General features: G+C 36.6%; 2 protein-coding genes across 2 annotated transcripts in view; one reads left to right on the top strand and one right to left on the bottom strand.

Annotated features, from left to right (window-relative positions):
* Positions 1-26,116, top strand: part of dnc (phosphodiesterase dunce) — a 161,790-nt gene that overhangs the window by 6,460 nt on the left and 129,214 nt on the right. The window lies entirely within an intron of this gene.
* LOC137586909 (uncharacterized) lies at positions 17,073-18,490 on the bottom strand. Its single transcript, XM_068303109.1, has 2 exons — positions 18,304-18,490; positions 17,073-18,249 (listed from the first exon to the last, which is right to left on the bottom strand). Exons 1-2 carry the CDS (start codon positions 18,335-18,337, stop codon positions 17,243-17,245), a joined length of 1,041 nt encoding a protein of 346 aa, XP_068159210.1. The 5' UTR covers positions 18,338-18,490; the 3' UTR covers positions 17,073-17,242.

Raw genomic sequence — 26,116 nt, 5'->3', positions numbered from 1 at the left:
ACCAAAAAAAAAAAAAAAAAATAAATCAAATATCAGCAAAAATGAAATCGGTGAAAGAAATCAAAATATTTGTTCGCGAATTCGCATTTTTTTTCTCTGGTGTGTTTTGGTAATTGTGCAAAATGAAAGTGGAAAAATTTCAAGAATTAAATATGTAATAATAATGTTATAAATGTGCAAACATCAGCAAACAACAACTAACTGGAGCAGCAGAAACTACAACAAAAACAGTGACAACATCAACGGAAAGCCGCATCCACATCAGCAGACAAAAGGTAAGTGACCTTCTCTACTCCACCTGCGCTCCACCTTTCACCTCTGAAATAAGAGAATTACAATATATGTTTCTATATATGTACATATACATAGACATATATATTCCATGTAACCGGGCAACGAAGCTATAGTGAGAGAAAGAGAGAGCGAGGACCAGAACGCTAGCGGCCGCTCAAAACGCACATTTTGTTCATTTTCATTGCATACGCATAGGGGCCACAGCTGTTTTTTTTGTATCCTTAAAGAGAATGTGGGGTGCGGTAGTAGGTGGTTTGCGGTAGTCTTTTGTTCAAGGGGAGGTGGGGGTCGGGCAGGGCTAAGGCAACTGTTGGCAAACATTTTATTGAATTTTATTGTTGTTGCCGCTTTTTGCACAACAAACACGCTGTGCGCCTGCGTTAAGAGAGAGAGGCACACAGCGAGAAAAAGAGAGCGAGCAAAAGCTGAAACAAAGAGTTGAGTGAAAATGCTTGCTCGCAGTGATATTGAGATGTTGCTATTTTGATTAACCTGTGTTTATACCGGTAACATTAACGGTTATTGTAAAACGATTCAGCACTGCTACAAAAAACTAAGCTTAACAACTCTACCCAAAGTGGCTACCCAGCTTCTTTTATTTAAATACTCTTTGTCAAGCTCTTCATTTCTTAGCCTTTTGAGTTGATATATGTATAGTTAAAAGACGACTCGATGTCCTCCGCCGAACTGAGAATCTTTTGGAAAACCTCATACTATTCGTTTTAAAATTTTGCCTATGTTGGATTTATCTCCGAGTCACAGTGATTTCACATCGAATTCTCTTTGCCTCTTTACTCTTTCTATGTCTCTCTCTCTCTCTTTCTATCACTCTCTCTTTCTTTCTCCTCTCCTCTCTCTCAAAATGTCTTTTCTCGCTCATCACGAGGTTTCTCTCAGACTACTCTGAGTGAACATTTTGCATTGGGCTTTGAGCGGGTTTTGTGCAGACATTTGGTTCGTGGCTTACCACGGGCACAGCTACATCTTCTATATATGTATGTATGTTTGTATAGATATATACATACATACATATGTATACATATGTGCACACATGTATATCTATCTGAATGTAGTGAGTGGCCCATTTTACTCTGTATTCTGTTACCCTACTCCTAGCGATTAGCTTAGAGCCTGGCATCATTTCTTTTATTATTCTTTGTCGGTTACGTCTTCGGTTTTTCTTCTTTCCTTTTTTTTTTTTTTTGCTTGCTTCTTTATGGCGGACGCCGATGCCATGCTCGTCTCCACCTCCCTGCCTCCCTCTAGCTATTATTCCATTTTCCTTTCGCTTTTCTTTGGCGTCTATTTCCGTTAAACAAAACAACAACAAATTGGCGCCATTACGAAAAAAATTGTAATCAAGGGATCTCTATGCATTACCTGGAACATAAATTGGTATATAATTTTGATCAAAAAACTCAATCGAATAGATAAGCTAAACAAATTCATATTCACATTTTCTTTTCTTTGCCAATTCATTTCCTATATGTACTCATAAGTATGCCATAACTCATGGAACTAGTGTAACTCCAGTTTATTCGTTTAATCTTACTCGCTTGAGTAAGGCGTTTCCTCGCCTCAATTATTCAATGATTACACAGGCCGACATGATTTTTGCTGACGTTAACTTGAGAGGTGTTCTTATTTAATTCGGGTACGCTGATTCTAACTGCATACTTGGTTTTTGTCCATCACGTCTAGATTTTGTGAAATCTGGAGATCTTTGGTTGGAAAATAGGCACCCAAAAGTATACTATTGAAAGTTTAAACAAAAATTTTCAACTTTTTTTTATGGATTTTAGAATATTTTGTGTAAGAAAATTAGTTCTTGTTTGCACATATAACTAATATACAATTTGTAAGACGCAGCAAATTCCCACAATTCTTTAAAATTTAAAAGCAGACAATTTTTGAAATCTCTATAGCATACTTTTTGGTTGAAATTTTACTCATTATAGAACTATATCCGGAGTGTAAGATATTATCCATTATAACAAAGAAATAACTCTTTGATATTTTGTAAATTCATTTTCAATCAAGCCTAATATATTAATAGGATAAAATAATAATGTTTCTAGTACAATATTATGCTTATATCATGGAAAAATATATTGCGAATTAGGTCATTTTGAATAATTTGAACGCATTTTTTTCGAAATCCTGACGTGATGGAGAAAAACTAAGTACAGGGCCGTGTTTAGCAGCCCCCAATTACTATAGGAGACCTATTGAACTTCAAACACTTTTTCATGACCTCAAAAATGTCGGCCTGTGTTATTCATTCAAATTGTTCATGAAAAACAATTTGAATTCGCGCATTAAAACATTTGTTTTCGTTTTAACATCAATTCATCGCTCAGTTCGTTCAGTTTTTCCTTTATTCACATAATTCGATTTCCATTTTGTTTCAATTTATTATTTATACTATTTATTTTCTTAATTGCTAAAGTTAATTCTATTAGGTTTGCTTTTTTTTGTTCCCTTTTGCATCATTTGAAAAATTGATATTTTCCCTGCTGATAACTATTCACATTCAGCTGGATGCTAATTGGTTTTATTCAAACGTCTCTTAATTACTCATTTCAAAACGACTCATTGAATTAGTTAGTAGCTTCAACTTGTGTGGAAAACATAGACTTGTTTTCACTTTTTCTCTTTTGCATTAGGCACATTTTTTTTAGACTAACCATGTGTATTAACTGAACTATTTTTATTCAAAAATTGTATTTCGTTTTGTAGAGCAGATACGAAATCATCTATACAATGAAAAATCAACAAGCACACAACACCCGCAAAGAGCACACAGGTGTGCATGCTAAGAGAGGGCCCCAAGGACCCTTCCATTATGAACACAATAAAACCCATAATAACACTCATTAGATTCCTAACACACACTTTAAACTTTGCCCAAATCTCAATACACGAAAACAACAACAAACCCAAAAAATGGGACGAAAAGACAAACTAAACAACCAACTTGAAATAGTTTAAAAAAAAAAAACCGAAAACAGTTAAAGGAATAAAGAAAGAGGGTAGAGGAGTCAAAAGAAGACGAACAAGGAGTCGCCGTGGCGCTAGTTGGTGGCAATGGGGGAGGCAATGGGGAGCCACTAATGAGGCCCTTGGGGAATATATTAAACTTCAGATAGCAGCAAAATGTATGTGTCTGTCCGTCTGTTCGTCTGGCTGCCTGCCTGTCGGTCTGTGTATATGTATAAAATGTTGCCGATTTCCTTAGATTGGGGTTAGGTTAGCCAAAGATAGAAAAAACAAGAGTTCACATGTGTTGCTCTTTAGGTTAGGCAACTTTTCGTTACTTTTCTTTTCATTGCTCCTTTTCGAGGTTCTCGTTTTCGTTTCTTTTGGCCAAGTAAAGTAACTTTTTAATTTAAAACAAAGAGAAACGAAGAACGAACTAAGTAAAGATGGTGGGGAGCACAAATCACTGCGCAAAGAAAAAGAAGAAAACTTTTGCGGCGACCTCCACGCCACACACACAGAGCTCCTTCTGCCCCCCATGGAGTTTGGCTACACTGAACTGAACTCGACTCTCAACTGACTCTCTCAACGACAATAAATTTAAGCAATAATAACTTTTATTCAGAAATACAAAAAAGTGAAAAGAAAAATATGTGTGTGTACATAGAAATTAGAGAAAAATTTTAAATACATTTAAATGCAATGAAAAGATCGAAGCAAAAATTTGGTAAAAAGAGTGCATATATTTTCTTAACCACAATTTGAGACCCCTAACTACCATTGTTGCTGTTCAAACACGCTTTTGTTTTTACAGTGATTTGCCCCCAATTGTGCCCTTCACTTGGTCACCTTTTTGCCCTCACGGCACTTGGCCGCTTACGTCTTTTTGGAAGCAAGAAAAAAAGAACCCAAAAAATAAATAAATAAAAATATACCAAAAGCAAAAGAATAAAAAAATCCAGAAGGAAAAAATTAAAAAAAAAAAAACAAAGTCACAAAGTTGAGAGTGGCCTAAAGTAATATTAATGGACATGGCAGTTCATTGTTTAAATTGCTGGTCGTCCTCGCCACCCCCTCACCTTTGCACCAGCTGCCATTGGCATCCACCCCGCACAACTTGCCATCTCGTTCCACTGAAAATTTGGCCCTCAGGCTTATTAGAGAGCAAAAGATTGCTGGACTCCCATATAGCCCCCCATCCACCTACACCCCCATCCGTCCCCAAGCCAGCATTGCCCAAAAAGTAGAGCCTACACAAACAACTATAAAAACATGACGAGAGAAAAAAAGTGAGAAAGAAGCTAAGGAGTCGATGGATGGGCGATGAACAGGGAGTCGGAGAACACTCAGCAATTATTTGCATATAGGCGGAGGTCATACGAAAATGTCTGATAGAAAGGAAGAGGGCAGGAAAAAGGAACGCGTGAAAATGCGTGAACAATAATATATGAAAACCAATTTTTGAAATATTTCTATGGACTTTTTTGACACACTTTCAATAGTACAAATGGCTTCAAACATTTCGAACTTGGTTTTCAATATCCAGTGTTAAGGTATCAGACTTCTAACAGTTAGTTTCAAGAAATAGGTTCGAGGCTATCTGCTTCTGATTCTGGTAGTTTCAACCATCAAAAGGTTTTTGATATTATGTGGATTTGATTTTACTTCTCAACTTAATTACAATGCACTTGCATTTAAATTTACCTTTAATCGTTTGCATAGCGAACGAATCCGTTTAATTACAGGGTAAGTGCTTATTATTATGAAAATGCCGTTGTCGAAAGTCAGAATGCCAGCAGACACACACCCAAACACTCACAGTGTCACACACACTCACACTCTCTAAGTATACACAAGTATATACACACACTTGACAATGGAGAGATGGAAGTGAGGATGAGGGATATGGAAGGAGGCGGCTCAGGGAGAGGGACAGAAAGGAAATTCCTGAAGTTCTTAGCACCAGGCCACAAAAAACCGCAAGCCCTTGGGCCTCTTCTTGTTGCTGCTGCTTCTGCTGTTTGTCCATGGCTTGGACTGGCATTTTAAGTGATTTAATGTTTGGCTTTTCCTTGAGAATTGGCGGCAAGGGAACAGAAGCAGGCTGGGAGGCGTTGGCAGGATTTTGGAAAAATTGCTGTCGCTGCCAAAATAATTCCAAGCGAATGTTACGCATATTCAGCATAAATCTGTCCATATACAAACTTTATGCTTGGCATGAATTGAGGCATGCCAGGTAGGAGAGAAAGGAGACAGGAATCTGGCCAAATTTATGCCACAGGTGTAGACCAGGCTATAGTTGGACCCTCCTCATTGCTGCTCGCCTTTCTTTCTTTCTTTCTTTTTTTGCCCTTTTGTTCTGTTTTAATTTAACACAAATTGCTTTTCTCTTATTGCTTTCGAGAGATTCTCTTGTTTGTCTAATGTAAATTTTTTATAATATCTTTTGCAAAATAAGTTATAGATAATTTCGGAATCATCAACTGATCGTTATTTAAAAATCTAGTTTGATATCTTAAGAGTGAGACATGTAAGTGGCTGTTGACATTAATGTTCATAATATTGACTAATTTTTTATGCAAATAATACAAAAATGTGTGTATTTTTCCTCTGGCAAATTTCACTTTCCATTAATTTCACTGTTCTGTTCTGTTTTGCTGCGTGGTTTCTCAATTACCTTTCTTTGAATTGTTCTTGGTTTATTGTGACAAAGAAGAGGGCGTTGGCGATTAGGAATGAAGGGAAGGTAAGTCACTGAGCTATGGGTGGTGGTTGAGTTGCCCCAAAATTATGCGTAAGAATAATACCAAACAACGGAATACTTTAATCCTATTGACGTGTAATCAAAAAGACGAAGACCAAGTAAATGCGAGTCTTACGCGCAATTACAAAAAGAAGAAAACGAAATGAATAAAAACGAAGGAACAGCAACACGCAAAAGGAAAGAAGCAGAAAAAGTGATTGTAGATTTTCCTGTTGAGTTTTCAATTGGCCTGTGCCTGAACCTCCTACTCGGGGACTTCCCATCATCCCTCTTAAAGATATACACAAACACACACACAATGAATTTCCATTTTCATAAAATTTTACCTGTTGCTGAGCACCCCTACCCAAGCTAACCGAACCAAAAAGACACCCATCCCATCCCAAAAAGGCGAAGAGGGCAAAGAGAAATGGAAAAGGCAAGGGAAATATTTAAAGCGCTTAATAAATAAGCACATTTGCATTTTCACTTGTTGATTTTATATGCCCTTTCCACAAAATAAAGTATACGTCTCTTTTTCCCCATTTTTGTGGCACTCGCCATAGGAAATGCAGCAAAAATATTAAGGATCAATAACATTCATTCGAAATCTCCTTTTCATCTAATACTACTCATTTAATTCGTTGTTACCATATATAAGAGGACAGCACTATTCCTTTCTTTCTTTTTTTTTTTTGGATATTTATCGAGTTTTTTAATTCCTAACAACGGAAGGGCGACAATTTATAATTAATTTAATTTGACACCACTGTAATATTACCCAGATTGGCAGTTGTTTCAATTGAAATCATAAAGCATTAATTTGCAGCTCAAGGACAAATGTCCTTTGTCTTTGATTTATGGAAATTAATATTTTGATGTGTGAAAAAACAGTAGATAGTGTGAACGAACGAGAGGGAAGAAGGAAAGAGCGAAGGAGGGAGTGACGGAAAAGGATAAAATTTACTGCATTTAATTAGTATGTAAATTTACCAAAGTGGGCAAAATGATAAAATGCCATTGACTTTTTAGTACATAAATATGCAAAAGTTTCTTCTCCTTAATAAAAAACATGATGTCCTTTAACAAATTTTTCAAAATCTGAATGAATAAGAATTTATCTTTAACTGAATCAATATTCGTAGAATGATTAGGAAGGGTATATAAGTTTTGGGGCTGTCAAATAGAGTCTTGTTTTTCGATGTTTCATTTTATTCATCTGCTGACTTTTCATTGTGGAAGGACATGGAAATTTGTCAGCCCTCAGCAAAGCACAAACCTTCCTTCTCTGTCATTCCCATTCCCTGCCTGGGCACTGGGTGATTCGTTGAGTGCATTTTGTGCGTTGTCATTTCGGTAAGCTAAAATAAATTGAAATTAGACGATGTCAGCACAAAAAGGCACACAAAGCTCCCACCTCCGCCCCTTTTAGAATGCGTGTCGAAAATGGAGAAATAGAGCCCATGAAGAATGGGACAGAAGAGGACGGAACAGGACAGGACAGGACAAACACAACTGTATATGGCGGTAGTCAAAACATTGACTGGGCGTTTGTGTCCCTTTTTAACCCGAGCTAACACACTCACACATCGTGGGAAAGACTGGGACGCAAGTATTTAAGTTCTATGTTTCGAAAAAAATTAATTGCAAGAAGCTATAAGTTTAAGAGTCTAGTTTGTCCAACAGGTAAACGATTTAAATGAATCACTTTTTAAATATATTAAATTTCCTAAGGAACTTTGCTATAAAACGAACTTGGTGATAGAAAAAGGGGCCTAAAATATTAGAAATAACCCAGACATTTTCCTAAGAAATTCATAGATTTTTAGATTTGTTACAAAATAGTTTAGAATTTGCAGGAACATATTGGTTGGTTGGATGAGTAAATTATTTCCTTTTTTAAAATAAAGACAATTTCGCTTTGATCCCTAATACTTACATTAGCGCCTTTCTGGTCCTGGTACCCATGCCTCCATAAGGGTACATTCTTAATGAGCTTTACCCGGCCTTTTGGTACAGTTTTTTGGCTTCTGCGCCTTGGCATGCAAATTAATTTAAAACAATTTCTTTTCTGGTTGCTGGCAAACTAATAAATTGTGTGTGAGAGTGGATGCTTGTATCTGTGGGTGCGTGGGTGTGTGTATGTATTTGCCAGTACCTCAAAAATAAGCATCATTAGGCGCTTAGCAGGCGCGCTTCAAGATGATTTCTTTTCGCTTTTTTTGGTTCTTTGAAATGCGGAAATTTCAACGCTTGCATTTTGGTTAAAATGGAGCCACAGCTGGGGTACAAGAAGAAGAAGCCTTAAGGGAGCGAAGAAAATTCAACAAGGACTCAAGTTACCCAAGAAAAAAAAATTGGCATAAGAAAGGACTTAGCCGCATGTAGATGGAAACGACTCTGGAATATCCTGCACAAAAGATTGCTAATGCCCAAAACCTCTTCTCTATTTTTTGTTTGTCTTTCTCTAGTGGCGAGAGTAATTATTCGATGTATAATGTAAGCAGGAATAACAGACAGCTAAAAGACCAAGCGCAGGGAGCATTGAACAAGATCACAAGTCCTTCAAAGGTTTTTGGCAGTATAGATATGCCCTTTAAACTAAAGGGAATAGGGTACCTACATACGTATGTATGTATGTTTGTATATACATATAAACAGGATATACAGAAGAGGTATGTAGGTCCTTTTCACAAAAGCAAAAGCGTGTCGAGCCAAAAATGCGGCAAGGTGTTTGCAACGTAAATGAGCTGCGGACATAGAAAGCGACGCAGAGATAGAGGCAGAGAATGAGAAAATATGTATGTGTGGGCGGGTGAGTGGGACAGAGAGAGGTATAAACTTACTATAGAGAGACCTTTGTCGGGTTGCTTTTGCGTTTTCTACCGTACCTTTTGCGTTCGTCTTTCAAGTGTTAAGGCGAAAACTTATCGGCAGCGTCTCTTTAGCTAAATGAAACGAAACATAAAAATTGAGATGGATCGCATATCACCAAAAGAAAAAAGGGAAAGAAAGATAGAACGAAGGTGACACAGAGAAAGTGCCCGAGCAATAAGAACAGAGATATAGAGGGTCGTACATACATATATGTGCATATGCTTACATACATATATATATTTATGGGGTCACTTGAAGGACAAATTGGAAAATTCGTCTACTCTAAAATCTTAACAAGTTGTTTTCCATAATGTGAACCCATTCATTTTTGGGACATATGTTGATATCGAACTAAACCAACATTTATGATCTGTCTATTCATCCAGTTGTCTAAAGTTTTTTTGCCCTGTCTCTGCCTGTTTCAATGTATTTTTCTCTTTCTAATGCCTTTTCTCTTTCTCATTCTTATTTGCAGGTATGTTTATTTTTCCACTTCAAGGCAACCCAATTAGCTGTGACAATGATGGCCAACAACAAGTGAAAATGACGACGATGATGATGATGATGATGATGATCCAATTGTCATTGACTACTTCAGCTCTATCGCCATCGCAGTCATCACGTGTTAAACAAATTGGCATTAGTTTAATTACCAATGAGTTGACTAAAACTGGGCTAAGTGGCTTGAAGTTAGGAGAAGCTTTATAAGAGGATAAGGGTTGTCTGACAAGGGAGAAATTATGACATATGAACTTGCCAATGATATTAAAGCAATTGAAACAACCAAGTAATTGCTAGTAAGCACATTAACGGTGGATTCACGCAATGCTGTGGAGTTTGAATTTAAGTTCAATGAGCACCTCGCATACGCAAATATGTGCTTCTGTACGTATTACTCAGAATAATAGTGCAAAGGATAATCTAGGATATACTTCAAAATTGGATTGGTCAGACGAGGTAAATACTTATGTTTTGTCCCTCACTGTGCCAATTATTTTACACCTTTGACCTGTTGATGCAATGGCCAAGAGAGCTAAGGCATGAAATTTAAGTGAAAATGAAAATTGTTCTAATTTGCACCTAATAGGAAAAACATAAAATATATGTACAGATTTATACATATATGTATGTGTGTATGCAGACTAATAGAATACGGGATTGGGATCGAGAGAAATGTGGTTGTTGAAGGCAGTTAAGGCAAGCAAATATAATATAAAATATTTCAATCAGTAAGAAAAAAAAATTGAGAAAAATAATAAAAACGAAAAAAGTTAAACGAAATATCCTTAGGCCACAAGATGATGATGTCGGCTGCGCAGGCTTCTCATACAAAATAGACAGAGATTCAATGCGATGATAGACTCTAGGGGCCAGCTGTGGCGATGGGCGGAGCGGCAGATATGGGTTTATTGCATAAAATTTGTTGAACTGTTGCGAAACAAATTGCCATGGCAAAGGCTTAAGGGCTGATTTTTTTTTAGCTACTTTCTTTTCAGCCCATGCTTTTTATTCTTTCATAAGCTCAAGAGGCACACACAAAGAGAGATGAAATGAGCTCAGGTTAGGGCCAATATTACAATTTAGTTTTCATTCATTCCATATAGTTTTATACCCATATACGTATACATGCCATTCGGGACGGACTGATGGCGGTGAAAAGCTTCTATTTAAAATGCATGCCACGGGCAAAAAATAGAGGCTCCCTAAACTTGTCTGTCTGCAGATTTTTCATGGACCAATACTGAAGGTCAGGACTGACAAATCATATAGCCGGAACACCACCACACAAAGAAGTGTATGGGCTAAGAACGATTTTGTTGTCAAGAAATTGGGGATACACGGTGTCTTAATGTACTTGATTCATTAAAAGTGCAAAGTAAGAGCATTTCGCTTATCCCAACCACACTGTCTCAAGTGCGATTTGTGAGCTCTTTTCCTTAACTACTCATAACAACACCCAACACAATTGTGCCAACTGTATTCAAGAAAGAGAAGCTCGTAATGCCCTGTAGATGTGTTAAGCGCATTAAAATGACTGACTGCCATCATCAGGGTACAGCAACAACCCAGTGTTCAGGAGGGGCAAAGTTGGGTATCATTAAATGCCATAAAGCGCTGGTAAATACACACAGCATAGAGGGAGAAAAAATAGGGATTGAGAGAGAAGGAATGGAAGAATGTGGATATAAAAATACCGTGACATTAAGTGGGAGAGAATTGGAGAAAATGCCAAAGAAACTAAAAGGGAGATAGTGCGAGAGCAAGAGAGACATGAGATTAGTTTAAGTGGAAATGTTAGAGAGAGAGAGAGAGAGCGCAACTTCTCAAATGGCGGCTAATTTCAGTGAATTTGAATTGCATTTTTTATTTAGCTTTCGATGGCTTTTACTACACGACATTTAACTGTTTTATTGCCATTGCCTTCTGGTTTCACATTAACAATTTATTCAATCTAAAAATCTAAAGTTTTAGTGTTATTTTCTTTTAGCTATTCCAAACAATCACATTGTACAACTCTGCGTATACGCTATAATTTTGCATAACTGAACATTTTTACAAGAGATTGGAGATTAGTCAGAAATAGCCACACAATTCCATTCTCTTTCAAGATGTTTTGTCATCTGCTCATAGAAAAATATGTGGTATTCCGAATTCAATTACTTAAAGTCATCTTCGTCACACAAGATGATGCAATTGATTCTTTAGAGTCTTGCCTTTGACAGTTTAATAGATAAAGGAGAAGCTGCTTCACATTCCAGTTAAAAATGCTCTTTTCAGAATATCTCACATTTAGCTAAACTCAAGGCATGCCGATCTTGCCGTGCTAAATGTGAAGAGCAGATATTTTTCTTATCTTCCCCAAACGGTTTTGTCAATGCAAAGTTTTTCTTACTACCAATTGATACTGCTGATACATACATCTTTCCTGCCTTACTTCGTTTGGTTGCATTTTTTTTGCCATTTAGAAGATGCTCTTAAATGGCTTTTCAATTGCATTCTTAACATCTACACACACACTCGCACGCTCAGAGCCAGTCAAGAGGAAAAATGGAACCTATCTCACATTTATGTGGCCTTCATACAGACATACTATATAGAAAATAACCTTAGCAATGCATGACCTCAAATATATAAGTGAAAGACGGTGGGAAAGGGTTCAAAGTGAGAGTGAAAAGGGGCAACAGCAAAACGGAACTCTACACTTGGGACGCCTTCTCGATGCAATGAAAATGGTTGAGACTTTAAAGGCAACACCCCTGAAAGTCTAGCAACACTTCAAATCGATAGTCAAGTCACCTCATCTGAGCGTGGTTAAGTTAAAGATTTACATATATGATTATTTATACATGTATACCACACCATGCCAACTGTCTCATTTGGTAATTTATGTTTCATTTACGGGTTTTCAATAAATTTGTTAATAATATCAGGATTTTGAGATTTCGGCGAATCGTATATTCTTCGTTTGCGTCACGGACAGCCATCGACTTGGGCGACCCCTACCCTAGCCTCCGCGGCCAAAAGAAAAAGACGTATATTACATATATAAAGAAAATTTTTAATTAAGTTGCCAAATGCTAATACGTGTTGAAATGAAAAGTTCGACATCACACAATAAGCAACCAAAACAAAAATATGAAAAAACAAAATTTTTTATATGTTTTATGAAGCTTCGTTTTATTTTTTCTTTCATTGCCCACATCGAACTTAATGGAATCGACCAGTGGAAACCCAACAAGATTTACGATCAATTTGTATTTTCTTTTAACACAAACATAAATATTTTCTAAGTTTTCCATCTCCATCTCTCTGTTTCTATCTCTCGCTCTCTCTCTTTCGTTATTTGTGTGTGTGTGTATGTGTGTACATATATCCGTTTAGTCCACGCCATAAATTTTCGAAAATTTTCCAAAAAAGTGTTGTAAATTAAAGGTGAAATATGTATGCTTGTGTTGCTGTGCGTACAGTTCTATGTATAACGACACAAGGAAGTCATTTTGAGGGCGGGTGTGCGGACTGAAGGAAGGAGAGGTAGTTGGACAACATTGATTTATTTTAATTTTACAATCTTTTCCAATTTTAATACCAAATTGTTGTAGATGCAAAAGGTCATCGTTAGGATGATAAATGGGATTCTTTATGAATTTTGAAAAAACATTTTAAACATAGAGCTAGAAATAAAAAAACGATTGTAGTAAATAATTGAATCAATTTTTACTTCAATGCGTAAATTAGAAGTCATATAATTATACTTACATACATACATTTATTTCACAAACTGGTTTTAAATATAAAAAGGCGTTATTTAGTCCTCCTAACTTAAAGATGTTTCAGAAAATTTGATTATTTTTCAAATTACATCAAGGCAAACCTCTTAAGCCATATTATTAATTTAATTATAGGGTGTGTACAAACCATAAGCAACAGTCACAACCATTAACATTAACGACAACATATGTACGTTGATAGACGATATTACTTTGAAATACATATAAATACCGGTTCGAGGAACTCCAGACTCTAGCCCCCTATTGGAATTAGATAAAAGACAATAATTTGATTAAAGGCCCGTAAATAATTATAGCCAAAGTGGGTAAGTGCAACACGCGAATACTTCAAGTGACTTTCAAACTTTGCTATGTAACTATCCAATGTATTATGTGACATCATGTAACTAGCACATGCAGGTACACACACACACACACGTACATATGTGTGTGTGTGGTCATATAAAACCATTTGCTAAATTATCCCTATCCCCATTATTGGTGGTGTGCATGGTTTTAGGGTCAGCAAGTCTACATTCCCCGTGGCCTTTATATTTCAAATATGTATATGTATATATCCCCCAGTGAGTCTCTCCCTTTCTGTCTTGTCTCTCTCTCCCCCTCCCTCTCTTTCAAACTCTTCGTCTCTCGATTAACTACTTTTTGCCATATGAATATAAAATTTGATATTCAACTTTTATTTAGCATAATAATCAGGATGATTTTGTTCAGAAAAATGCAAAATAACTTATTTTTCTTTTAAAAATAATAATTTAATCATCGTTGATTATTAAAACGATCTATTAAAAGGAGTTTTTCTTTATTTTGGGTGTGTAAATTTGAAACCTTTAGTCAGCCCGATGGCACATACACACACATGTGTGAAATAGCTGCAGCTTTTGAATATGGGCTGGTTCTCATCGATAGTTAACTTGGTTAGTATGTTTAGGGCAAATTACCTTATTCACTTTATGGTTGAACTATATAATGAACCACAATTCGTTTGAGAAGTGATTCGTTGTAGCCACCTGTTAGGCTATTTTAATTTATCAAAAAGAGTCACATAATCGGGCTTATCCAACAGAATTCCTATTTAGTAGGAAAATTTAACAAAACCTGGACCTTAAACGACCCAAATTGGATGAGGAATGCAAATCATTTTTCGATAAGCTACATGCACTTATACCTGAAGTTGCCGAAATATACATACATATATTGTGTATATGTTCTGGTCTTCAGTTTTTTCATCACCACAACACTGTCACACAACGACGTGCCAGGAATAAGTTAAATAATAATAATAATAAAAATATGACAGCACAAAACACTACGGAGATGAAAAAGTTGGAAAACGCGAGGCACGGCACGCATAAATTGCCACTGCAAATGCTACTACTGCTGAGGGGGAGGTAAAACGAGAGCGGCGGTTGGTGGTAGAGGGGGCGTGGAATAAACACAATTTTCCTATTAGTGCAAACGGATTTTGTTGCAATTAGAAAATGCACTTTGAGCACTATGAGCTCACACTAAGCTCTTGGAGCTATAGCTGGAGCCATGTACAGTATAACGGAATTCTGCTAGCCATGGGCATAGCAGATGCAAACAAGGGGGGTTCATTGATGCATCTCTCCGAAAGTGAATGCCATAAATGTTAATAGCGTTATTTTAAACATGAAGTATGAAAGTAAAGAAAGACTGAATTTGTCCCTCAGGCAGGGGGTAATACTTATGTCAGCCATGTCTATGAAAATGAACCACTTTATTCTAGTCCCTCAATTGTTCAATTTTAGTTTTTAATTTAGTTTTTCACCGAGTTTTTTCTGGTCATAATGAAGCGTATTAGCGCACAAATTAAACAATTAAATATGCATGAAGGTTTATAAAATGCATTATTCATTCGCGAATTATGCAGCAAAAGAAGCCTTTGCAATTTATATATTTACGATTGCGTCGACACACATACAGACAAATCTACATTCATATGCATACGAAATATAAACAGTGGTCGCAAAACGCCCGGGAAGGGGAGGGGGTATGCTAACGCCTAACGCCATTTACCACATTTGTTTGTCACCATATGTTGTGTGTTTGGTTTCTATTTGCTTATTCGTTTAATTGAATGTGCAAAAAAGAACAAAACAAACAAAATTAAAAGAACAATTATCTCAAAGGGTTTTTGTCACGACGTTTAAGGTAGACATAATTTCACACTTACTAATCTATGAATTGTTGGAATTGAACTACCACTTCAGGTTATTAGGGACAGTGATTAAATTAGTAAGTAGCAAATGGGCTAATCGCTAAACTAGGTTACTCAATCGATCGGGTAAGCGCGAACATCTTGAGATGATACCTATTACCTTTGGTAATTCACTCAAAAGGCAATGGACAATTGAATTTATGTTAATTATGACATAAGAACCTACACATACATATGTACAAAGGAACGGTAGATAGGTATATGTATAAATAGCCTGATTAGTGTAGCTAAAAAATAAAAACTGCTTTTATGTGTTTTCACATCGACCATCTGGCAGCTGGCTAACGATTTTTTTTATATTGAAAAATATGCTTCGATTTTGTTTTTCATTTTCGCCTTGGCCGACAAAATCCGAATCATTTATTCTTGTGATTTAATTAATGAAAGAAAGTCCCAAGAACAGTTTTCGTATATAGTTTGTACCAAAAGAAAATGCACGTTGTAAGGAAAACGTTCCTTCCTACATATTGTGGCACGTTTGTCGACAGTTCGTTGCCTAATGAACTACCTGTTGTTTATTTGCATTTTCATTGGTGACCGACAAATATTCAGTTAATTCTTTTGGAATATTTTATATTTTGTTTTCGGGAAGGATTGAGATTTTACGAATTGTTTGGAAGAAATTATAAAACAAATCTCTTGGCGCTCATGACGATGAATATTTTTATTAGTTTGTTTCACATAAATTGTTCGTGCTAAATGAAATAATAAAAATTGTTTTGTTTACACATAAATTGGGCTTGATTAGTCATCTGTTGGGTTAGTTTGTTGTTGCAGCTTCTCACTTATATTGTATATTTGCTTTACGATTTGCCACACATGGCACACAATTAAACAAAAGGAGAAACAGCATAAATGAATGGCAATGGAAATGGAATGAAGTTGAAATACTATGTAAAATTCGCATTGCATGCTGAAAATTGGAATGTGTCGCTCATCTTCTCTAATTGGTGGCAATTTAATGGGTTTCTGGACCAGAGCGGTGCGAAAAATTCAGACATCAACGAAATTATTGCTCTATAAATATTTCGGCAGATGCTTTGAACAATTTTATTTTTTTTATCTTTATGTCTGTCTGATAGTCTGACAGTCTTTCGTTCTGCCTGTCACTGTCACCTACACACACGCACATATGAATATACATACACTTTCATCCATACACATATAAAATATGAGGCAAAGCGTTTTTTTTTTTTTGTACAAATTTTTATTTTTAAAGCACACAAAAACCGAATCGAGCAATTCGCTTTGACACACACGGCCCGAAAAATTAATAAGATGAAAGCAAACTTGTCGCCGACTTAAAAATATCCTGAAGCAACCCAAAAATACATTTAGCCAATCATGCACCATCTTCTGCATTGGCGACAAAGCAATAATAACTCTTGTCAGAATGTCTACTCGGCTGTTGTGACCGCGGCAGGAATGCAGGGTAGATGGAAAACAGATCAAGTATTTTGGCCATTGAAAATTTCTTCAAAGCGAAAAGCAGTCATTTCAATTTACACAAAATTGCTGAAAACAAGAATATTAGACTTTTAATTTCAATTGAAGTCGGTAATCGTTAAATGACTGATCACAAGGCTTTTTCTGTCATTAGATTTGGAGGTTGAATTTAAATTATGGCCTTGGAATGAGAACGACTTAAGAATTGAGGGAAAGAGTTGTTTATTATTCGGATTCCTTGAGAAAGGAAAATTAAAACGGTAATTTCGATTAACCGCGTTGAATCCGTTAATTTTTCCCGATTTCGTCATTTCCTTATTTTTTTCTTCCAAAACATCTGTAGGGGCAATTACTAACATTTTTTTTAGTTGCAGCTTAAAACCAAAAAAAGCAGCCAACCACTCCAAAAACAAATTGGTAGATCCTTTCAAAATATTCACCAACGTTGTAGTTAATCTCCCAGTTTAGTAATATCACAGAAGCGAGAATCCACACAATCATTTCACCAAGTGGTAGTATGGGAAAGAGAACATCCATGAAGCGACCCAATATAACCGTGAAAAGCGCACAGATTAAAAATGAAACGGATCGCATTTGCATCTGCACTTCCGAATCCACAGTGAACTCAGCACGATCACACTGATCTCCCGAGCCAGGATCAGTTTTCGATGCTTGCTGTTGAGGAGCATCATCCACTTTCGGAGACTCAGAGCCATGAGTGCTATTAGTATCGCTATTTGGGACATCTGATGCGGGGGTCAATATAAACAGTTCTGCAAAATTTGGTTTATGCATTTCTTTGCGCGGACGCTTTTGGGGATAATTTCCTTGTGACACTTTAGTTCCCGGAGTGCTAATGGTATCGTCATCGGGTACTTCTGATGACGATGGGGCCACCACCAGCACTTGTGTTTTATGGGGGACTTTCTTATGGTGTCGCTTCTTCCTTTTTTCTGGTTCAATTTTTGAATGGAACATCTGCTTCAGATTGGCGCCAGATTGTTGGCGCGATTTCATTGAACTGAAACAAATACTACGACATGGGACAGCCACTACAGGAGCGTGGTGGTAGAACCGGGACAATTTCAAGACTGATCTCTGTTTCTTCAAATAGACTGGCTGTAGTTGTAGCGGCGACTTATGTCCGTAAGAACATGAGAAAATTGATGTGATTGAAGAAGAATTATCGGCGTCATATTGATCGCTGTGGCCTTCGGAAAACTTCCAGGACGAAGAGTTTTCGACTTTTATGGTGTCTTCTCGACTATAAGTACCGTAGCGATAATTATGTCTGGCGCATCGCTCTTTAATTGAAAGTCTCTTCTTCTCCCTTACTTTATTTCTATTAAATATCGATACATTCTCCACTTCAATGCTGCCATCTAAAACATTGTATATAGAAAACGATTGATTCCGACGAGTTTTATTGCACTTACCTGAGTACTTTGGTTTTTTACGATTTCCTGGCATTGCTATCAATTCAAAAAAATTAAATTATTTTTTTAACAAAAGCCGATACTCAAATTTTGACTTTGGATTGATTCGTTAAAAGTTGAAAATAAAAGTTGTCGAAATTAGTAGAAGAATTGTGTGTTTGAACTGTATTATACGGACGAACAACTGAGAGTGAGGTTTCTAAGCAAATTTTATCAACTACCTTGATTTTATTTTTGACGTTATTTCACAGAGGCTACTTCGATTTCTATTTTCTCGAGACGAACCAAACGAACAAACTTCCAACAACTTTAAAACTTTGAAGGAATTCAAAAACTATAGACTTCGCGAGGTTGCAAAGGCAAAAAGAATCATTCTATAGGAAAAAAATATTCATGCTGATTTTAAATAAAATATACCTACATATACAAAAATCAAGTTGCTCCTGATAAATATATTAATGAGTCGGTGTAAGAGTGTGTGTGCGTATGTGTGTGACGGTGAAGAAGTGAATAAGAATTGTTCCCTGGCTTTCTGAATGTATATCTTTACGGATATTTCTTCTCACTTAATTTATTGTAAAATGTTAAATTTGACGAAGCGGAAATGTTTATTAGAGCGGAAATTGTTATTTTTAGTGCGGTGTGGGCACAGGCGAGTTCATTGTTGCTCTGGATTTTCCTGTTCCTCTTGATGCTTCTGCTGCTGCTATCCAGCAGAAGAAGGCGACAAAACCGAACTAAGCCAAACCAGAACCCGTACAAACCCGGTAACAGGACCAAAAGGATACATACATATAGGCCACAATTTCTCCTCCTTTGCTCTTCTTTTCTATCCCTATTTATCTCCCTCCATGTCTATGAGTTTTGTCAAAAGAAACCGTTACATCAACTTATTAATGTTAAATTTTCAATTTTATTGTTAAATTAACTTGAAATTCTAAAATGTACCAAAGTGCAATTAAAAAAATACATAAACCATTTAATATTTCGAGCACTGTAAACAATTAATCGATTTTATTAAGAGGAAGCCATAAAGAAGAGGAATCCTAAATTGATTTAAAATAGAATGTTGATTATGCAGAATATTTGTACTATGTATATATGTATATTCTTTTTTCTGGTTTCCCTGTTTTGTGTTTTCTTTATTAAATTCCTTCAAATATTCACTTTAATATTTATTCTCACAATCCTTTTAGGTTTCCTTTACTTCTGTTGGTCTTTATTTGAGTGAAGGCAGCCTTTTAGGGTGTGGCGGCGGGTTTTTCGCTTAAATTTTCCTCTATTAAATACTTAATGGAGCATTTTCTTTATAAACGGAGAACGCAAAGGAAGGCCACGGCGTCTTCTACATACTGCCATCCAAGCTTCTGGTATCCGCAACATTTCAAATTAATTTTACAGCTGCCAGTTAGCATATCTTTCTCCTTCTGTCCTACTCTTGGTGGCAGCGGCACCTTGTGCCATAATGAAGTGACAAAATAAATAGCACTTTCCATAACAAACGAGAGCAGCAGCAACTTGAGGAAAACAGCTCACTGTGAAGATGAACGGATGAGAAATTTTTGTAGTAGCCACGTTCATGTCAAAGACCCATGTCCATGACAATGTCCAAGTAATATTTAGCGAAATTTGCTGCACCTAGTTCACTCTCCCTTCGTCCCGTCGTGGCCAGAAAAATGTCACTGGTTACTTTACGATTTATTGTAGGAACTAAACATGCTCCGCGTATCTCTTAAATCTAGAAAAAGGAAAAATGATACTTTAAAAGAAAGCGTACAAAATCAAAGTAGTCGTTGGCAATATTGACAATATCGAAATTCCCAAATATTGGAATCCCGAAAAATGTATTGGAGATATCACTCTGCACATAAAATTTCTTCAAAGTAGATTTGTCATACTATTGCAATATTATTTATGTATTTACATATTTACATTATCGTGGATTTTAGCACTCAAATCGTATTCAAATTCAATTTAGACAATAACAAAAGAACAATAATTGAAATTACACATGGTGAACACAATTTCTGTATATTTTTGTGGGCAAGATTTTCGTAAGAAAATGTTTATTGATTTTGTTATTTGGTTGATCTGTATGCCAGAACCAGATCCAGATGGCTCTGCTTCTCGCTTAAAAATTTTGCATTTCAGGGCATATTGGCTATGAGATGTCTGTAAATCGAGTGAATGAAGTAAGAGTATGTTGGGATTCATGATGTGAATTTTTTCAACACTCTTTCCATTTGTGGGCCAAGGTCAATAACCAAGAGGAAACCCAATTTCCACTCTTCCAGCCCCATTCTCTGTATTGCCACCAGCCACATCTGTTTATTTGCTCTATTGTAATGTAAAAGTTTTATATTTTTTCTGTTTTTTTCTGGACATGCCTTGCATTTGGCATTCGTATCTTATCAGAGAATATATCAGACAAAATGTGAGTACTGGTTGCGGGCGCGGCGTGGATCCACTGGTGCAGAGGGACGTGGGGGCAGTGGTGACTTGTGCCTAATGTTATTGTAATACACATTTATCTTTTTATGGGATCTCTGGCAATGCGCGTCATCGACATCGTCATAATTGTCATCAGCAGTAGTGTTGGGGCAGGGGACAGGGGGTTAGGGTGCATTGTGGTATGGAGTAAGAAGTTCGGGTGGGGGTTACGAGGAGTGGGTGTAGTCGAGGGGTAGGGTAATTCATTGTATAATATCAGTGTTCTAGTTTATTTTCATTACGTTAATTCATTTGTAAATATTTTTCTTAACGTTTGCCAGCTTTCTAAAAGCTCCTTCTCTTTCTTTTCTTACCTCTCTTTCTTTCGATTTCATTAGTGTGCTGAGTAGGAAAAAAGGGTAGATTGGGTATCAATGTTTCTATTAACGATAACGTTTGATCGTTTCAAACGAATATAGCATATAGCTCAGACTCGATTACACCCTACTGTCCTTTCCAGTATATTCAGCAGCTTGTCTATAGTTTTATTGGAATTCCGCAAATTGCTGTCCAATTGGTTTCGGCTAGAGTTCGATTCCTGGATTGAGGTTTTCATTGTAATGCAGCTCAAGGCAAATAATCTATCGAATTTTCAAGTAAACTTGGTTTCTTTGGAAGACCAGAATGCAGGCAACCAAACAAATTGATTTTATTTATAGTATGTATTAAATGTAAGTTCAGATTAATTTATCGACTTTTCTCACAGTATGGACAAATTTTATTGTAAACTCTCCAATAAGGGTCTGCCGATAAGTAGTGTTTTATTATTGCCTTTCCATTTTCCTTTACGCCATCTTTTTGTGTGGCTCTCACGCACACTTATGCAAAGATATCGATTACAAAACTGGCCAAAAAAGCAAAAGCAAACATACAAACATAAAGAAGTAGGTGGGGGAGAGAGATGGTAGCTGAGAAAGTGGATGGAGATGGGATAAAGTCGGAGATGGGCTTGGGAAAGAACGCAAATGGGAGAAAACAAATAATACTAAGGATGCTAAGGAAAGGCTTATCCCTAGCTGTAAGTCTAATTCGAATTGTAACTGCCGATGATGGGGCAAACGTGGCCACTTTTAGTTACTTTGGCTACTTTTTCTTTTTGTGATCTGGCATTAAAATTTTCGTTTATTGCCAACGGGGGAGCTGTTAAGATGCTGTCGACGTCGCTGGCATAACTGATTGGATGGCCTAAAGAAGTGGCGGGGTCAGTGAAAGAAACTTCATAATGGAGCGTTGTGTAAGATGATATGATTTGAAAAGGGGTCATGGTTGGTTGGATTCTGTTCGTATAAGGATTAAATAGGAATCTACATATGTTCATCTAACCTCCATCCATACTTAAAAGATTAAATGTGAGGATATATGCAAACGATGGAGTATTTGTCCTGACCAAATGAAAAACCTTCTATTGGGTAAAAGGCATGTCCGATTTCGTATCAGTTGTGGGTTGTTATTTATCAGTTTTGCCACTGTGATCAAATTACAAATGTGCTCGGCATGTCTATGTATGTATGTTGACAATGCAATTGATTTACCTGCAATTGAAGTTACACGTTTGTGTGCCAAGAGTAAATCATAGGGTTACAGTCGATACTCTGGTCGTTCTCTTTCGGTTCTTTTGGTCTTGATTGATACCAGCAATGCAAATGCAAATTGAAGTGCCACAGAGGGTCACATGATCTTAGGGAGACCAACTCAGTGCCCTAGTCTGAATCCGAAGCTGAAACCGTAACTGATACCAAAAGGACCAACACTTAAACGATACCACTTGTGAGTTTTATTTGAAAACTGCTTAGACCAGACAAGAGACCAAGCACAAGCGATAACAGGGCTAAATTGAATTCCAGACTGCATAATTAAGCAAATTTTTAAATTTTAGGCATGTTACAGGGTTTTCATTACGTACTTTAAAACCGATTGAAAAGAAATGAAAAATATCTTTACAATTTGTAATAATCGATATGAATATGTACGACTTATAAAGGGTAACAGCAAGTCAATGTTTTTGCTTTTCCTTTAACGTTTTTGTAATTAAGAACTCTTTTATATCCTTTCTTCATTATCCCTTTAATAGCTTGGCCCACTTTTGCTATTTCAGCGAAATTTAGGTGGAAAAAGCTTGTGTGTGACCGTGTCGCTGTGTGTGTGAAAAGTGAAAGGAAATTGTCACTGTACAATATCCGTTGATTTGTGCAACATGAAAATGAAATCAATTGACATGAAGCCAAAGGCATTTCATTTATGTAGTTGTCGAGGTGTATAAGGAAATGGATTGAATTCAACCCACTTTTTCGCCCATAACCCATATCGAATCATCCTTATCCGTAACACGAACCTTTTACTTCGTCACCCCATCCACCTCAAAAAGCCCCATGTGTATCGCATAACCAATTAGCACCGAAAAATATGCATAAAGTGCACAATTTTCGTGTTAGCTCAAGTATTTTGGAAGGTTTTCTTTCGTCTGGGAATTTCGCCTTTCTCGGTGGCTCGATGTTAAGTGGAGCGCTCGAGGGTAGGTAATGGTGATGTGGAGCTGAGATCCAAGCCTTTTTCTACTTTCCGCGCCTTTATTTACTTTCAATTCCCCAAGCAACAAAGCAACATTTTCTATTTACAAAACCTTTTGCGGTTTGTTTCGCCATTAACATAAAGAAAGTGGACCGAAAACTGAAAGAAATGAAAAAGCGAAAGAAGAAAACTAAAGTATAAATAAATATAAATAATAAAAATGCCTAAAAATGAAACACAAAAACCAAGAGCAGGACCAAAAGAAGGGAGCAACAAGATGCGTTTTTTCTTGCTTTTGAATATGAGCTTATGCGTTACCCTGTAGCAAACGTGGAGATGTTTGTTTTTTCTAGTTCTTAAGATCAATGAAGTCTTATATACCTCGAAATATCCTAATACAGAATAAGGGAAAAAATTTGATGCCATTTTTCTTTCGCCAGCGAAATGTGGCAAAAAGAAAAAGATGTCAACATCAAATCGCTTGGGGACCACCTTAAGGTAAGCCAAATGCAAAAGCATGAAAAATGGAAAAAACTTGAGTATGTGTTAGTTTTAACCGGAATGTGTGTGTGTATGTGGTTAGGAGTAACGCTATCAAAATGGACGAATGCCAGTCAGTAAAAATGGAAATTTGTGAGTTTAATAAACCTGCTCTTTCTTTAAAGAGGGAACTGTTAAAAACAACTCACCTAAAATGCCCGAGCTACCATTTAGTACATCCTATATTTCTATATTTATTCGCCCTATGAATCAAATGTATATTTAAATACTTTTAACTTGTCTTATAGCTTATTTGTCACTTGTCAAAGTTAAACCTCATCATTGATTCTCTTTTAATAAGCAAAGTATCTTCTTTCAAGATCTGAGAGGCCCTCGACGGGATAGTCCTGTATATATTTCTGTTATGCTTAAGTGTATTAAACAACCAATAGTTGAAATACCAAATTTGAACGGTGAACATTTTGAAGAAGCTATTTCCTTTTCATGACCCTCTAACCCCACTCCCAACTTGACGACCCATCAAAAAGCAACATGTTGTTAAGGTCCCTTAGAAAAAGTTATATTGCACTTTACCTTTTTGCGTTTGCTTTAGCTAGCCAGCGAGGCAAAGAGCCAGGATATCAAGGATATCAACACCAACGATAAGAGGATAACCAAAAAGGAAAAGAAGAGCACCAACAACTACATAAACCAGTAAAGAGCAAAGGTTCTCGAATATTTCTCATTAAATTTTCAAAAAGCCAATGCGCATTATTATCATCACAATTCACCTCAACCCAGTAGCACAGGAAGTTGGTCCTTGTCATAAACATATATACATATGTACATACGTACATAAGTATATGTTTGTTCATACATACAAATGGAATGAAAATCGAGAAAGGGGCCCGGCAAATTTAAAAAGGATGCAAAATTAACCAATTTGTCGTTCAATATGTAATTCAATCGGATCTAACCAATACTTTATAATTGAATGTGCTTCGTAATTGCTATCCAATTAAGAATTTCGCATGATAAATAAAAATAAATATGTCAAATCCATGTACACATACATATAGTGCGAACGCTTTTATTACATTTTATAGACACTGCCTCTGTCAGGCCATTAAAACATTTACGCAAGTTATTTTCCCCTCAATCTCCGGAAAACCCAATTTCGGGACTTTGTCCTTGCATCTTTCGCAAAACTTTCTAGTTGCACATCAACTAACTTGACATCACATCTTACTGGAAAGCACAAAAAACTTTGGTCCAAAGGTTGATTACCCTAAAGATTGCTGAGTCAGCTATGATCAAAGCTGCTGCCACTTTCAAATTTTCTATACTTACCTATTATAATTAAATATATACATAGAACAATCTCGGACTAATTGAAATAGATTTTAACAATTGTTTTTTTTTCCTAGTTTAAATACTTTCTCTCTATTAACCTAAAAATTTGTGCTTTTCTGGGTGTATAGGGTACGAGGAGAAACCTTCGTAATAACTTTTCCAACATTTCAAACAGACAAGTAAGTCAAAAGAGTACTAATGTTTTTGTTTTTCCTGTCCTTCCTCCGCCTCCCCTTGTTGCGTCGCCTTCATTCATTGCCATATACTTTGCATACAACACACGAGGATTGCATGCAACAGCTGACATTTGACGTTAAATAATCTAATTAAAAGTTTGTTGCAATTTCTTTTGCCTCCGCTTCTTCTTTCTTGGCGCCAAATAATGTTGTAGTATATGTTTAATATTTGGAGTTCTATTTCACTTTAATTACAATTTATGGATGCTTCAACTAGCTAGCCAAAAAAAGGTACAAAAGGGTCTTACTCCCATCGCTCATGAAAAAGCGGGGTCAAAATGCCAAAAAACAAAACAAAACTGAAGCAGAGAAAATCCTCACTCACACACACAGACGGACAAAGAAAGAAAGACCAAAAAGAAAAGCAATGTAATTACATAAAAGCAACAGCAGGCGGCAGGCTACAAGGGCAACGCACCATGCAAAACACGGCACAAGAAGCAGCAAGAGCAGTGGCAGTAGCAATGGTAAGATGGATCCAAGTAGAGGAGAGAGAGGGGCATAAAATGCCAAACGTTGAGTGAGTTCATTTGAGCGTAACTCGAAAAAAAAAAAATAAAATACGCAAAGGACAACGGACAGAACGGAAGGGAGTAGAAAAGAAACGCTAGCCAAGGCAATAAAAGGCAAGGAGAACGCCTGCGCACTGCTTGTGTGTGGGATAGGACTCTGGGACTGGCGAAAAGCGGTTTCGACTTTCGCAGGATTATAGAGCAAAGCTGCTCGCAACCTACGTAGTATGCACA

Source organism: Drosophila tropicalis, unplaced genomic scaffold, assembly GCF_018151085.1.
Source record: "Drosophila tropicalis isolate 14030-0801.00 unplaced genomic scaffold, ASM1815108v1 contig_158, whole genome shotgun sequence".
NCBI classification, from domain to species: domain Eukaryota; kingdom Metazoa; phylum Arthropoda; class Insecta; order Diptera; family Drosophilidae; genus Drosophila; species Drosophila tropicalis.
The sequence above is the reverse complement of the archived record's forward strand: the minus strand, read 5'-3'. Positions and strand labels throughout refer to the sequence as shown.

Coding starts and splice junctions, on each gene's coding strand:
- LOC137586909 (XM_068303109.1), bottom strand. CDS start 18,337: ATGCCAGGAAATCGTAAAAAACCAAAGTACTCAG. Junction 18,250..18,303: donor TAAAAAACCAAAGTACTCAG/GTAAGTGCAATA, acceptor ACAATGTTTTAG/ATGGCAGCATTGAAGTGGAG.